Source organism: Cervus canadensis, chromosome 2 (genome assembly GCF_019320065.1).
Source record: "Cervus canadensis isolate Bull #8, Minnesota chromosome 2, ASM1932006v1, whole genome shotgun sequence".
NCBI lineage: Eukaryota > Metazoa > Chordata > Mammalia > Artiodactyla > Cervidae > Cervus > Cervus canadensis.
In genome coordinates, this window is record NC_057387.1 from 378255 (window position 1) to 394596 (window position 16342).

Sequence of the window (16342 nt, forward strand, 5' to 3'; positions counted from 1 at the left end):
AGTCGTGTCCAACTCTCTGTGATCTCATAGACTATACAGTCCATGGAATTCTCCAGGCCAGAATACTGGATCTTCCCAACCCAGAGATGGAACCCAGGTCTCCCACATTGCAGGCAGATTCTTTACTAGCTGAGCCACAAGGGAAGCCCAAGAATACTGGAGTGGGTAGCCTATCCCTTCTCCAGCGGATCTTCCTGACTCAAAAATCGAACTGGGGTCTCCTGCATTGCAGGTGGATTCTTTACCAATTGAGCTATCAGGGAAGCCCGAAGGCTTAGCAAAGATTAGCTGTTAAGTAATGGTGCTGAGATTTGAACTAAGGTCTGCCAAAGCCTCAGCTCCTTACCACTAGTGAGTGGTTGATCATACTGACATTTGTCAGCAACACCTTAGAACAAATTAAATGACAGGCTCAAGTGCCGATGAAGAGTACTGAGCATATGTCTTTCACCTCCTACTGCTCTCACACCCCTTGTCTCCTACAAAGAAAGTCATCATTATTATTGCATAAAACAAATTCTCATTTCCTCACTTTCTGCAATGAAATAGCAAATGGTCTACACACTTTGAAAAGTTTTTCAGTCAGGAATGAAAAGAGGGAATATTAATCTATAAAGTATTAACAAACTAAAATAACCTTCCTCCCCCATTAGACTATAATGGAGGGATTATTTGTCTGTACTCTGCTGTATCCATGACCCTATGTAGCTAAGCTCCCAATACGAGGCCTACCAGTTCCACATTCCTAGTATCATTTACCATGAAGTGAATCTCTTCTTAAGCAGGTCTTATACAGATGCAGTTTAACATCAATAAAGAGTTTTAGAATTCACTGAAAACTCCCACAGATAATTTTACATCAAAACTCTGCTATAAGATAGATATTTCTGTTTATCCAATTTACTGATAAAATAGAATCAGACAGATTAAATAACTTGCCTTAAGTCATACTTGATTCACACATAGTGCAGACAGAAAAATAATCCCAGTTGTCTGACCAAAATTCCTACCTGCCCACATATCCATTTATCTGTAAAACTGCAAGCTACTAGCTAGCAGGGTTTGTCTAAATCACCTAATACGGTACAACAAGGACAGTACATTTTAATGCTTCTTGATATTACATAATAAAACTAAGGCAATCCACCAGCTACTACAACCATGTTTTTAATAAAAATTGTTCCACTATGGCCTTCTTTTATTTTGTGCTGATAATCAACAAGCAAAATTCCCTCACATTAGGTTCTAAAGCCTCCCACAGTACAAAGTAGGATGAAAGTAGCAGCATAAAATAACCCATTACTAGAAAGCTTTAACATTGAGACTATCCAAGGCAATCAATGATTCATAAAAGCAAAAAGTAAGATTTACCTTTAACTTAAGTGATTCTCCAAGTAATGTTCCCTTATAATCCGTTGTATAGGTCCAATCATACGGTTTAATAACCTCTTTAGAGTGTTCACCCTCCGTCCTCAAATACCAAAATGAGAAGGATCAGATTCAGTGAGGTAGAATATAGAACATCTGTATTCATTTTGTTGTTTAGTTGCTAAGTTGTGTCCAACTCTTCTGTGACCCCATTCATGCATCACACCAAATTACATTCTATACATAATATAAAATATCCTATTAATAAACACATATACTTGTCAAAATTCACTAATATAAGATCTTTCTTAGCTTTCCTGTACATTTATTGTTATTTAACCTGTCATGAATTAATAATGTAGTCTCCCCAATTAATCTGTACACTGCCCAAGGACATGCTTTAAAGCTTTATACTTTTTTCAAAGAACCTAATACACAATAGGAACAAAATAAATAACTCTCGATTTGATTATGAAATAAAATACATTTTTCATTTTCTTTAGTTTCAATGCTCCTTAGATTTTCAATGCAAACCATAAGCAAACATTTTTCTTCAAAAACAGGAATATTAAAGTACACAGTGCAATGTGTCTTCACTAAAGAACACTGAAAGCTCAAAAAACAAAACCTTCCATAGCTCACCTCAACTGTCATTGAATTTAACTCAAGAAGTACTCAAAAGGGGGTAATTAATCTTTTATCAATGAGAAAAATGAACTCTAGAATGATTCAACTATCAAATTTAATAATAATACTAGCCCTTCATTATAATAAAATATCACAACTGAATACTTTTTCAACTCTTTTCTATTTCAACCCCTAACTGCCCAGATCCTCACCTGCTTTCCTGCCACTCTTCAGCACAGGCTACTTTAAGCATTCCTTGGTAGTTGTTCACACATCTTAATGCATCTGTAGCATTGAACTCAATTCCAAAGCCAGAGCCATGCTGGATTCTTAAAACATTGTCTCCAAACATCATTTCGGGGAGAGATGGCATATGCAATTCATCAGCTAACCTATGCATAATCAAAAGTCAGAAGGATTATTTTATATCACTGTTGGCACTCTTGTTTCCTTTTGATCTCCACAGAATACCTTTTACTCCTAAATGAGTTAAATAATATATGATTTAGTAAGATGATATAGTTGTAAAGTCTATAAATGCTTTCATCATCCATTGTCTTTGTGTATACCTTTTTGGCACTGTACTAGGTAGTGGGCTAAATAAGAAGATAAGTAATAAATATACAAAAAATACATAATACAATGTCAGCTAGTCATACACGAAAATTGAAGCAATGCAATGCAGGGGTACCATTTAAGGTAGGATGATCAAAGACAAGTCTGAGATAGTTGAATCTGAGCCTCAAAACTACCCTGTGAGCTAAGAAAGGCTCAGAGAACTTAAGCAGCTTAATGAAATGACAGAGCTAGTAAGTGGTAAAACTAGGCCTCTTTCCATTATACTAGCCTGCTTTATAAAAACTTGGACCTCAACTGGCTAGTTTTATTACATAAGAAAGTTATATTAGACCTACCATGAGACCAAGATCACAAATTATTAACTCACAGATATGTTACAACTCAGAGAAGGCAATGGAAACCCACTCCAGTACTCTTGCCTGGAGAATCCCATGGGCAGAGGAGCCTGGTAGGCTATACAGTCCATGGGGTCGCTAAGAGTCAGACATGACTGAGCGACTTCACTTTCACTTTTCACTTTCATGAATTGGAGAAGGAAATGGCAACCAACTCCAGTGTTCTTGCCTGGAGAATCCCAGGGACAGAGGAGCCTGGTGGGCTGCCGTCTGTGGGGTCACACAGGGTTGGACACGACTGATGCAACTTAGCAGCAGCATGTTACGACTAGCCTCACAAAATACCTTTTTAATATTTGAAATAACTGGCAAAATTATTGAGTTGCCAATAAAAATTGAGATTTTTTTGAGAGATCTGGACTTTTGGTTTCTCTTTGGAAAATAAAAAGGAAGATTTGGCCAATACTGAACCTGTATTTCCACTTGACACCAGCTGGCGGGAACAGAGTAGAGGGTTCTCGCTAAGTGGGGTATGAGCTTGCTGGTTCACCAATCCCCTTGACTCTTTAGAAAGCTGAGTTTGTAACCCTTGTTTTAAAGATTTTTAAGTGGCTACTAGTTACTTCTGAAAAAAGTAACTCTATGTATAGGTTTTTTGTTGTTGTTTAGTTGTTATGTCCGACTCTCTTGCCTGCCAGACTCCTCTGTCTCTGGCATTTCCCAGACAAGAATACTGGAGTGGGTTGCCATTTCCTTCTCCAGGGGATCTTTCCAACCCAGGGATTGAACCGGTGTCTCTTGCATTGGTAGGTGGATCCTTTACCATTGAGCCACCAGGGAAGCCCCTTATGTATAGGTTACCATGCCTTACAACCCTATCACCTCAGTTACAAGCAGGACTTTCAGTTTAGGGATGCAAGTTCAGCTCCTCAAACAAGGGCAATTATCTATCGGCTAGCAGGAACCCCTGAAGTTTAGCCTGAGAACTCTGCCCAATACAGTCATGCTGAATTGAATAATGGCCAATTAACTTTATTCTGATCCCTCTTTTCGTAAGTTTGGATGGCAGTTGAATAAAGCACACACCAAGAGATGCGGCATGACACAGACCATGAGGGAGTGAGGAGGAGAGAGTGAAAACTTTAAGTAACAGCCAGAGAAGCAGGCAGAGCACACGAGAGACCGAAAAACAAGGATAAGAGGAAGGCTAGGGACATCTGTGGTTGTTCTGGTCATAAGCACTGTTCGTCTTCTGAGCTGAATCCTGTGTTCAATTATTTCCTCACGTACTATTAAATTCTCATCACTTGAGGCAACCGAGGTGGACAGGGATGAGAAGGGGGTAGAGGGCTGGGGCAGGGATTCTCTTTTCCTGGCAACCTGAAAGCATAACTAACACAGAGGCCCCATGGAATCAATTTTCTAATTATATTTTATATCAATTTTTAAATTTTATTGCTTTCAGAAAATTTTCAAAAAGTATTATATACTTTGTTCACAAACAAAAACTATAAAATGTTACTTCACCTTTTCCTACTGATCAAAGATCATCACATTTAACAAACTTGTTAAGACAAGGTCCTCAAGTTCAACTGAGGGTTTATACCTCTAGCTGCTCTAGAATGTAGGTATCTGCCCCTGAAGCACCCTCATCCCTCTTTATTTTGTTTTAACCTATCAAAGGCTGGAAAAAGCAAACAATCACACTTCTTTAAACTGCATAATGAATAAAAAGAGAACAGGAAAAATAATAATAATTCATTTATTAGGGCAAAGAGACTGTAGGGATTTTTTCTCCTTCCTTCTGTTTCTAATACAGTTAAGTGCCAAGAACTTAATCAAATTTATATTCTTTGACTCAAAATATCAGCTTTGGGAAATCTGTAATAAAGAAATAAACCCCAATGCAGGGAAGAAAAAAACTACATACATTAATACTCATAATCATCTCATTTATAGTAGTAAAGAAGAAATACTCTAATGATAAGGAAATAAATAGTTATGTAAGCTGCTGTCTGGGCTTCCCAGGTGGTGCAGTGGTAAAGAATCCACCTGCCAATGCAGGAGATGTAAGAGACACGAGTCCGATCCCTGGGTCAGGAAGATTCCCCTGGGGTAGAAATAGCAACCCATTCCAATATTCTTGCCTGGAAAATTCCTTGAACAGAGAAGCCTGGCAGGCTACAGTCCAGGGAGTCACAAGACAGACATGACTGAGCGACTGAGCACACAAACTATTGTCTATCCAGATGATAAAATATTACAGAATCATTAAAAATATTTAAAAGGAGAATATAATAATGTTGAAAATGCTTATGAAACAACAGTAAGGAAAAAAAATCAGGCACACTGTATGTTCATCAGATCTCTGTGTTTCTGTACATAAGCACATATCAGTGATCTAACATTTTAAGTTGCACAACTTTAGGGTGATATCTGATACCATTAATTTTCAACATAAATTTAAGTAAAATTTATTCTTTTGTTATTAGGAAATAGAAAATAACAAATACAAGAGAGACCAATACTCCCGTTCAAATGCCACAGGCAAGACGGACAGCAAAAATATCATTTTAAAAAAGAGAGAAAAGAAAAGAAAATGTGGTTTATATATACAGTGGAGTATGATGCAGCCTTTTAAAAGCAGGAAATTCTGCAATATGTGACGGCATGTATGAGCCCTAAGAACATTATGCTGAGTAAAACAAACCAGTCACAGACAGACAGACACTACATGATTCCACTTATTCATAGAATCAAAGAGTGAAATGGTAGTTGCCAAGGGCTAGAGGAAGGGAAAAACGGGCTGTTAATCAATAGGTGTAAAATTTCAGGCAAGCAAGATGAATAAGTTCTAGAGATCTGCTATACAACACTGTCCCTATAGCCAATGATAATGCATTCTACATTTATGAATTTGTCAGGAGGGTAGAATTCATATTAAGTGTTCTTACCACAATAAAACAAAACTTTTAAAAAAAGAAAATACTAGATACTTAAAAGACTAAATTGGATGGATTATAATCAGAATAAACATTTCATTAAAAGATTAGATATAAATAAGCTGCAACCACTGGAAAGTGCATATGAAATATAAACTAATATAAGATGTGATTCTGTGGATTTTCCCAACATATCTGAAAAAATCGAATAGTCCTCTGAAATACTGCAGTTAAATATATGTCAAAAGAATACCTGTCAATAACTTACATTTCTTCAAATGTCCTAAATTCAGAGTATCTTGAACAAAGGCCAAACAGAATATCTTAACCCCATTTTTAATGGCAAAGTTTACTCTGTAACAAACAGGTATGCCTATTTATAAGGTCAAAGAAAAGTCAGCAGTGGCCACGGGTCTGGAAAAGGTCAGTTTTCATTCCAAGCCCAAGGAAGGGCAATGCCAAAGAATGCTCAAACTACCATACAACTGCACTCATTTCACATGCTAGCAAAGTAATGCTCAAAATCCTCCAAGCCAGGCTTCAACAGTACATGAACCAAGAACTTCCAGATGTATAAGCTGGATTTAGAAAAGGCAGAGGAACCAGAGATCAAATTGCCAACATCCACTGGCTCATAGAAAAAGCAAGGGAAATCCAGAAAAACATCTGCTTCATTGACTATGCTAAAGCCTTTGACTGTGTGGATCATAACAAACTAGAAAACTCTTGAAGAGTTGGGAATGCCAGACCACCTGACCTGCCTCCTGAGAAACCCCTATGCAGGTCAAGAAGCAACAGTTAGAACCCAACATGGAACAACCGACTGGTTCAAAATCGGGAAAGGAGTACATCAAGGCTGTATACTGTCACCCTGCTGAGTGCTAGTTAGTGCTAGTGAAAGTCGCTCAGTTGTGACTTACTCTTTGCGACCCCGCGGACTATACAGTCCATGGAATTCTCCAGGTCAGAATACTAGAGTAGGTAGCTGTTCCCTTCTCCAGGGGCTCTTCCCAACCCAGGGATCGAACCAGGGTCTCCCACATTGCAGCTGAGCCACCAGGGAAGTCCCTGCTTCTAAATTTATATGTAGAGTACATTATGCAAAATGCCAGGCTGGATGATGCTCATGACTGAATCAAGATTGCCAGGAGAAATATCAATAACCTCATATAGGCAGAGGACACCACCCTGATGGCAGAAAGCAAAGAGGAACTAAAGAGCCTCTTGATGAAGATGAAAAAGGAGAGTGAAAAAGCTGCTTAAAACTCAACATTCAAAAACCTAAGATCATGGCATCCAGTCTCATCACTTCATGGCAAATAGATGGGGAAACAATGACAGACTTTATTTTCCTGGACTCCAAAATTGCTGCAAATGGTAACTGAAGCCAGGAAATTAAAAGACACTTGATCCTTCGAAGAAAAGCTATGACAAACCTAGACAGCATATTAAAAAGCAGAGACATCACTTTGCCAACAAAGGTCTGTCTAGTCAAAGCTATGGTTTTTCCAGAAGTCACGTACGGATGTGAGAGCTGGACCATAAAGAAGGACCATAAAGAGCACCAAAGAATTGATGTTTTTGAACTATGGTGCTGGAGAAGACTCTCGAGAGACCCTTGGACTGCAAGGAGATCAAACCAGTCAATCCTAAAGGAAGTCAATCCTGAATAGTCATTGGAAAGACTGATGCTGAAGCTGAAGCTCCAATACTTTGGCCACCTGATGAAAAGAGCCTACTCATTGGAATAGACCCTGATGCTGAAAAAGATTGAAGGCAGGAGGAGAAGAGGACGACAGAGAACAAGATGGTTAGATGGCATCACCAATTCAATGGACAAGAGTTTGAGCAAACTCTGGGAGTTAATGAAGGACAGGGAAGCCTGGCATGCTGCAGTCGATGGGGGTCACAAAGAGTCAGATTTGATTGAGCAACTGAACAACAACAAATTTATAAGGCCAAGAAGACAGGAAAAGCCTTTATAGGATTAACATGCCTTAATTCATTAAAGGAAATTTCACTAATTCAAAGAAAAGTGAAAGCATTAGTTGCTCAGTTGTGTCCGACTCTTTGTGACCTCATGGACTATAACCCACCAGGTTCCTCTGTCCATGGAACTCTCCAGGCAAAACTAATGGAGTGGGTTACCATTTCCTTCTTGAGGGGATCTTCCCAACCCAGAGTTCAAACCCGGGTCTACTACTGCAGGCAGATTCTTTACCATCTGAGCCACTATATATTAATCCAAAATTTTCCTAATTCACTTAAATATTAATATACAACAACCAGCGATGACCAGCTCAGTGGTTGGACCATGGAGAAGCTCCAGAGCACTTCCCAAAGCCAAACTTGCATCAGAAAAAAAGGTCACAGTCACTGTTTGGTGGTCTGCTGCCAGTCTGATCCACTGCAGCTTTCTGAATCTGGGGGAAACCATTACATCTGAGATGTATGCTCAGCAAATTGATGAGGAGCATCGAAAATTGCAAAGGGTGCAGCCAGCACTGGTCAACACAAAGGACCCAATTCTTCTCCACAGCAACGCCTGACTGCAGGTCACACAACCAATGCTTCAAAAGTTGAATGAACTGGGCTACCAGGTTTTGCCTCATCCACCATATTCACCCGACCTCTCACCAACTGACTGCCACTTCTCCAAGCACCTCAACTTTCTGCAGGGAAAATGCTTCCACAACCAGTAGGAGGCAGAAAATGCTACCAAGAGTTCATCGCTGAATCCCAAAGCACAGATTTTTACACTACAGGAATAAACAAACATTTCTCATAGGTAAAAATGTGATGACTGTAATGGTTTCTATTTTGATTAATAAAGATGTGCTTGAGCCTAGTTACAATGATTTAAAATTCACAATCCGAAATCACAATTAGGTTTGCACCCGCCTAATATATAGCACAATTATATATATGGTGCAATATGTAGCAGAGAAAGGTATACACAGAGGAAAACTCAGAGAATAACTCAACCTGTGGTGGGATGAAGCAAAATTTTTCTTAGTGACTCTGCAAGAAAGTTACCTTTTTATTAATTATGATACTAAATATCCTTTCAAACTCTCTTCTGGTCACTTTCCTCTGCCTAAATCTGTCATTGCTCCCTAGAGTTCCACCTCATGACCTTTTTCTTTTCTTCTGGATGATTTCCAGACAATCTTAATTCACTCTCAAGCCTCCAGGTACCAAGTGATGATTCCCAAACATAAATCCATAAATAAATCATCTTTTTTAAGCTCCAAGATAAGTGCCTAATACATCTCCACTTCATAAGCTATATTCAATTCATACTTCAACAAACTAAACTCATCCTCCATCCAACACCTGCCCCCAACTGTTCTTCCTCCTGTATTTCTCACCATGTCCAATGGTAAAACTTTCCAGGCATAACCCAAGCCAGAAATCTTGCCAAGAGTATAGATTCTTCCTTTTACTCTTACTCCTCCTATCAAGTGACCATCAAATCACTTAATCTCTAAAACCTCTCCTCTCCTCTCTACCCTTCTAACTGGTCTCTTTCCCCAGTCCTGCAGCCCTCCAATCCAACCGCCACATCATGTTCAGATCTTTCAGAGTGTACACCTGATAATTTTGTTCCTTTAGCATAAAATAACACCTGGTGGTAGTCAGATAAAATCCAACAAAACTCCTTAGCCTGGCATAAACGTTCACTCAGTGGTACCTTCACTGCTCAGGAGCCTACCTGCCACTGGCTTCTCACTGCAGTTCTTCCCCTCTGATACCTCACGCTCTAATCACACAGGAACTGTTGTTCAGGCCTCCCACTCTCTCTGACCCCCCTGGCTTTCCACGTCCCTCTGGACCTCCCCAAACCTTGTCAAGATTCAGCTCAGGCATCACAACGCATCACAGTTGTCACTCTCACTGGCCCTGCGGCGCTACACACGAGCCCAGCCCCACCCCATCCCACCGACTTTATTAAGATCCATTTCAGGCATCTCAATTTCCCGGATGCCTTGTTCCCCGCCTCAAAAAAATAAATAAATAAATAAATAACCCTGCAGGTACATCTCTATCAATTCACACTGTACAACTGTCTGTCTCTCTCACAAGACTGAATTCCTCGAGGCAGAGGCTTTCATCTTTTGTATCTCAAGCGCCTGACATGTTAAAAACCAAGCATATATACCACCCCTGTTATTAACCCTCAAGAAAACAGTTCACAGCCACCCAGAAATAGTCTAAAGGTGGCGCTGGCTTTGGCAGGTAGAGACCTGCGGGAAGGGGCAGTCCACCAGAACAGTCATGCTCTACTCAAACCCAGGCGGAGTGACTTTCACGAAGCCAGAGCCTGCCGAACCCGAACCGAAGGACAGGAAGTGGTGACAGGGATATTTCCTGGTGTTGTCAATTCAAAGGTCCCGTCCGGAGGGACACGAGCCTCCGCCCTAGAGGAGGGCTGGGGCTTCGCGGGCCTCGCTCGCCTCCAGCTCAGGCCCAGCTCCAAGGCCCACACCCCGATCCCAGCCCTAGAGCCTCACTTCTCCACATCCGCCGACTTCATGATGTGGGTCTTGGAAGCCGTCAGCTTCCAGGGCCCGAAGGAGAAGTCCTGGTGGCTGCTCTGGAAGCCGTGGATCATCATGGCCGCGGAAAGGCCAGCGGGGGCCACACGGAACAGGTTGGAGCTCGGGCGGCAGCTGCAGCGGCGGCAGATACCGGTCCCTCCTCCTCCTTCCAGCCCGGCAGCCTAGACTTCCGAGCCGTTACCATGCCCGGCCCCGCCCCACCCCACCACGCCCCCTGCCGGCGACACGGACGCAGGCCCTCCTTTCCGCCTTCTCCGTCCCGCGACTTTTTGCTTCCGGGACCAGTTGCCGAGGTTGTGTGACCCACGTCTTACGTCACGACGCACCTGAAAAAGGTGGGGAGACTCAGCTGAGGGGCGAGGCTTCGGCAGCAGGGGATGTGGCTAGGGGCGCGCACATCCTTGGATGACATCATCTTGGCCCCTTCGCGGAAGCCCAGCGTTGGAGAATCCGACGTGATCTTTGTAGAAAGTTACTGAATTGGTGTAGAGGAAATGCCCAGCATTTTTCCGTTGAAGACAAAGTTCTTAAATCACTTAGAGTTTAGGAGGTTCAGCATCAAGTGCGGCAAGACAAGTGGACCTCTACCTACTATTGACTAAGACTCCTATCAAAAATTTCATCCTTCAGACATTTCAAGAGTGTCCTGGTCTAGCTATTACCTAAGCTTGTGTTATGGTGGAAATAACACTAGAGATCTAGTGCTACGTTCACCATTGCAATGCTGTTCTGTGCATGCTTGGCAATTGTTTAGTCTCTAAGTGGTGTCCCACTCTATTAGGAACCTATGGAGTGTAGCCTGCCTGGATCCTCTGTGCATGAGATTTCCCAGGCAAGAATACTGGAGTGGGTTGCCATTTCCTTCAGGGGATCTTCCTGACCCAGGGATTGAACCCACATCTGCTGCTTGGCAGGTGGATTATTTACCCCTGAGCAGCCAGGGAAACCCAATCCTTGGCAAACCACTTAACTAATGATTTGGTTTCAGCTGCCTCAAAATGCTATGCGTTTATGTTAGAGGATCTCTCAAATCTTTCTTTCCGGCTTCATTTCCAGCAACTCCCTCTCAGGTCTACTCACCTGCGCTCCTCCCTATTACTGAGACCTTACTCTTACTATTCTATATACTTGAAACTGTCATCCTCAAACCTGTCCCACTTCAGAGTCAACCTGGAACTTTTTTTAAAGTATAGATTCCCCAGTCCCTGTATTGTAGAATCCAAAGTCACAAAACACACCTCAGAGGACTCTCAAGACAGTGGAGTACAGTTTATTACACCAGCATGTCCAAGGGGAATCGGTTCCCAGCAAGGACCCAAGTGATTTTGGAGGATTTGGTTTTATACCCACCCCCCCCCCTCCACATGACTGGATACATGTTAGTAATTAGTTTTACAACATGCAGGGGTGGAAGAATTAACAATTACAAGATGCAGGTGCAGGCACTATCATTAATCTAACTGAGACAACCCGACCTTTACTTCCAATCTTTGTTTGCTGTCTGTGAGGAGGGGGTTCCCTGGTTTTTCTTCAATGATGGTAAACAGGGTTCAGGCCCAGTTCACATCCTGCCTTAAGATGGCTGACAGTCTTCAATATGGAATCCGTCTTGCTCTCCTCCCAGCAGCCCCAACACCTGTGCTTTTCCCGAGATTGAAATGATCATCCTTGGAATGATACATCTCCTTCAAAAGGATTTTCCTGAACCCTGGAGCTGGATTTAATCACTTCTTCCTTTGAGCCAACATGTTGATTTGTCAACTTCTATCACTCCAGTTATCACTGTTAATTCATTAATCCAAATGTCAAAATTTGAGCACCTGCTATTTGCCAGGGGTTTATTTTATTACAAAACAGCACTCACCCCCTTCCTTATAACAGAGATTGACAATGGAATTCTAGCATATTATTTCAGTGATTCAAGGAAAGACTCGCTGCCCTTCAAAATATGTTATCCATCTGTCAAATTTTATCTAAAAATTTAATTGCTTTTCAATATGGCAACAGGCCTTTGATTGGCTTAATCAGTCATTTACATCTTAGTATAAATGATTTTTATATAATTTTCTATGAGCTGGCTTTGAGGTAGCCTTGATAGAGAAGTGCCAGGCCACCCTATCCAGAGCTGAGTCAGTGCTTTTCCACCTGTTATCCTAAAACATTTGTTCCCTTCTAAAATTTTCCTAGAAAAGATCTGATGAAGACTTCTTATTAGAAGGGTATGTTAATTTAAATCTAAAGTCTAAAAATTGAACCAATTATCTCAATGGCCTCCAATTCAGAAATGAGTTAGGGGACTTTAAAATTCTTTGAGGATATAAGAAAATGAATCTTTAAAAGTACAACTTCAAGCACTCACACATTAGGAAAAGAGATATTTAGGCATTGACAGGGTATTTTTCAGTGTCTATTCAAGAACCATCATGCAAGACTTCCCTGGTGGTCCCGTGGTTAACACTCCATACTCCCAATACAGTATGCATGGGTTTGATCTCTGGTGGAGGAACTAAGATCCCACATGCCAAATGGCTAGGCCAAAAACCAAACAGAGCCAGAGCCGTCATGCAACAACTGTCTACTTTATTAAGCTGGTTCTGAGGATGGAATAATTCCTGGGCCTTGATGGGGGTGATGGGCAGGATGGATTTATTTTCAACCAAATTGGCAAAGTATGTTTGAGTCACCAAATCAAATCATCTACAAGTTTATCAAGATTCAGTTCTGAGAACAACCAACTGGTTATTATAGAAATTAACTCATTCCACAAACGTTTTTGGGCACCTATTATGATGCCAGAAAGTTTTAGGTACAAGGACACAGCAGTGGATAAAAAAGATAACATCTCTTTCATCTTAGAGCTCTAATGAAAAAGGAAAAGACAGGTAATAAGTAAATACAAAATTTATAATTTCAGATATGGATAAATTCTGTGCAGACTGTTGAGCAAATTAAGTGGAAAATGTGCGTGTATGTGTGTGTTTGTGTGTGTGTGTTTGGGAGGTGGGGAGACAGTGTAGATGAAGTGATCAGAAGAACCCTATCAATGGAGGTAACATTCAAGCATAGACCTGCTGATAATAAAGAAGATCCGTGAGAAAATCTTACAGAACATTCCAAGCATCAGGTATTCAGGTCTAGAGGAGGCAGTGGGCTTGTCACATTTTAGGAAGAGCAAGAAGGCCAGTGTGACTGGAGTAAAAGGAAACTGGGAAGAGTCCAGAGAGGCAAGTAAGGTCTCCACCACATAGATAATTTGTAAGCTATATCATGTTCTCTCTTGGCAAACTTATCAAATCAATGTATATGTCTTTAAAAAACAAAAACAAAAAGCTTTGTTAAGCAGAGGCTTACTGTCTCTAAATAGCCTGTACCATTGATGAAGCTCTATTGTTTAGAGGTTGTTGCTGTTGTTGTTCAGTCGCTAAGTGGTATCCAACTCTTTTGTGACCCCATGGACTGTAGCCTGCCAGCCTCCTCTGTCCATGGGATTTCCCAGGCAAGAATACTGGAGTAGATTGCCATTTCTTTCTCCAAGGGATCTTCCCTACCCAAAAATCGATCAAACTGCATTTGCATTTTGATGCAAGTCTTCTGCATTGCAGGTGGCTTCTTAACCACCGAGCCATTTATTTGAAGTAAAATCTACTTCCTTGTTACTTACATTATTTGAAGTTGGTCTTGCCCTATGGAGCACCATGGAACAAGCATATTCCCTCTTCCTCATGACTGTTCTTGTTTCAAAACTGCTTTCTTGTCTTTCATTCATCCATTTACTTATATCGTCTACCTTTGCGTTCATTCACCTATCTGCTTATCTATTCAATGAATATTTATATTTCTTGGGTCCGAGGCACAGTACTGGGAGAAAGATATTACAATGAAAACTATGAGTAAGCTATGGCATTCCCCTGCCTGAAGGAACTTTGTTTGTTCTCTGTGACACATGCTAAGGCATTGTCTATCAGTCAGTTCACTCAGTCATGTCCAACTCTTGGCAACCCCAAGGACTGCAGCACGCCAGGCTTCCCTGTCCATCACCAACTCCCAGAGCTTACTCAAACTCAACCTTCGAGTTGGTGATGCCATCCAACCATCTCATCATCTGTCGTCCCCTTCTTCTCCCACCTTCAAACTTTCCCAGCATCCAGGTCTTTTCAGATGAGTCAGTTCTCACTTCAGGTAGCCAAACTATTGGAGTTTCAGCTTCAGTCTCAGTCCTTCCAATGAATATTCAGGACTGATTTCCTTCAGGATTGACTGGTTTGATCTCCTTGCAGTCCAAAGTACTCTCAAGAGTCTTCTCCACCACCACAGTTCAAAAACATCAATTTTTCGGCACTCAGCTTTATTTATAGTCCAACTCTCACATTCATACATAACTACTGGACAAACTATAGCTTTGACTAGATGTGCTTTTGTTGGCAAAGTAATGTCTTTGTTTTTTAATATGCTGTCTAGGTTGGTCATAACTTTTCTTCCAAGGAGCAAGTGTCTTTTAAATTCATGACTGTAGTCACCATCTGAAGCAATTTTGGAGCCCCCCAAAATAAAATCTGTCACTGTCTCCATTGTTTCCCCATCTATTTGCCATTAAGTGATGGGAATGAATGTCATGATCTTAGTTTTCTGAATGTTGAGTTTTAAGGCAACTTTTTCACTCTCCTCTTTCACTTTCATCAAGAGGCTCTTTAGTTCTTCCTCGCTTTCTGCCATAAGGGTGGTGTCATCTGCGAATCTGAGGTTATTGATATTTCTCCTGGCAATCTTAATTCCAGTTTGTGCTTAATCCAGCCCAGCATTTCGCATGATGTACTCTGCATATAAATTAAATAAGCAGGGTGACAATATGCAGCCTTGATGTACTCCTTTCCCGATTTGGAACTAGTCTGTTATTCCATGTCCAGTTCTAACTGTTGCTGCATACAGATTTCTTAGGAGGAAGGTAAGGTGGTCTGGTACTCCCATCTCTTGAAAAATTTTCCACAGTTTGTTGTGATCCACTCATTCAAAGGCTTTGGTGTAGTCAATAAAGCAGAAGTAGCTGTTTTTCTGGAACTCTCTTGCTTTTTCTATGATCTAGCGGATGTTGGCAATTTGATCTCTGGTTCCTCTGCCTTTTCTAAATCCAGCTTGAACATCCTGAAGTTCATGGTTCAACTACTGTTGAAGCCTGGCTTGGAGAATTTTGAGCATTACTTTGCTAGTGTGTGAGATGACTGCAGTTGTGCAGTGGTTTGAATACTCTTTGACATTGCCTTTCTTTGAGATTGGAATGAAAACTGACCTTTTCCAGTCCTGTGGCCACTGCTGAGTTTTCCCAATTTGCTGGCATATTGAGTGCAGCACTTTCACGGCATCATCTTTGAGGTTTTGAAATAGCTCACCTGGAATTCCATCACCTCCACTAGCTTTGTTGATAGTGATGTTTTCTAAAGCCCACTTGACTTCACACTCCTTGATATATGGCTCTAGGTGAGTGATCACACCATCGAGGTTATCCAGGCCTTTAATATCTTTTTTGTACAGTTCTGTATATTCTTGCCACCTCTTCTTAATATCTTCTGCTTCTATGAAGCCCATACTGTTTCTGTCCTTTATTGTGCCCCCCTTTGCTTGAAATGAGGTGGCAAGAATACACAGAACTGTACAAAGAGGATCTTCATGACCCAGATAATCACAATGGTGTGATCACTCACCCACAGTAGTAGATATGATGGTCATCTGAATTAAATTTGCCTATTTCTCTCCATTTTAGTTCACTGATACCTAAAATGTTGATGTTCACTCTTGCCATCTCCTGTTTGACCATTTCCAAGATACCTTGACTCATTGACCTAACATTCCACTTTCCAATGCAGTATTACTTTTTACAGCATCGGACTTTACTTTCACCGCCAGAAACAACTGGGAGTTGTTTCCACTTTGACTC

The 16342-nt window shown here is 41.1% G+C and overlaps 1 protein-coding gene across 3 annotated transcripts in view; it reads right to left on the bottom strand.

The window, feature by feature from the left end:
* The window catches only part of TIPRL (TOR signaling pathway regulator), a 76900-nt gene extending 66180 nt beyond the window's left edge, over window positions 1-10720 (bottom strand). The window contains exons 1-3 of one of the 3 annotated variants that reach the window (XM_043449817.1): window positions 10366-10720; window positions 2208-2387; window positions 1372-1471 (exon numbers count right to left, since the gene is read on the bottom strand). In XM_043449817.1, coding sequence (XP_043305752.1) covers window positions 1372-1471; window positions 2208-2387; window positions 10366-10469 — 384 coding nt within the window. In that variant the 5' untranslated portion in view covers window positions 10470-10720. The remainder of the gene's footprint in view (window positions 1-1371; window positions 1472-2207; window positions 2388-10365) is intronic. The other 2 variants (XM_043449836.1, XM_043449825.1) reach the window with 2 other exon arrangements.
* Window positions 10721-16342: the final 5622 nt, after the last annotated feature.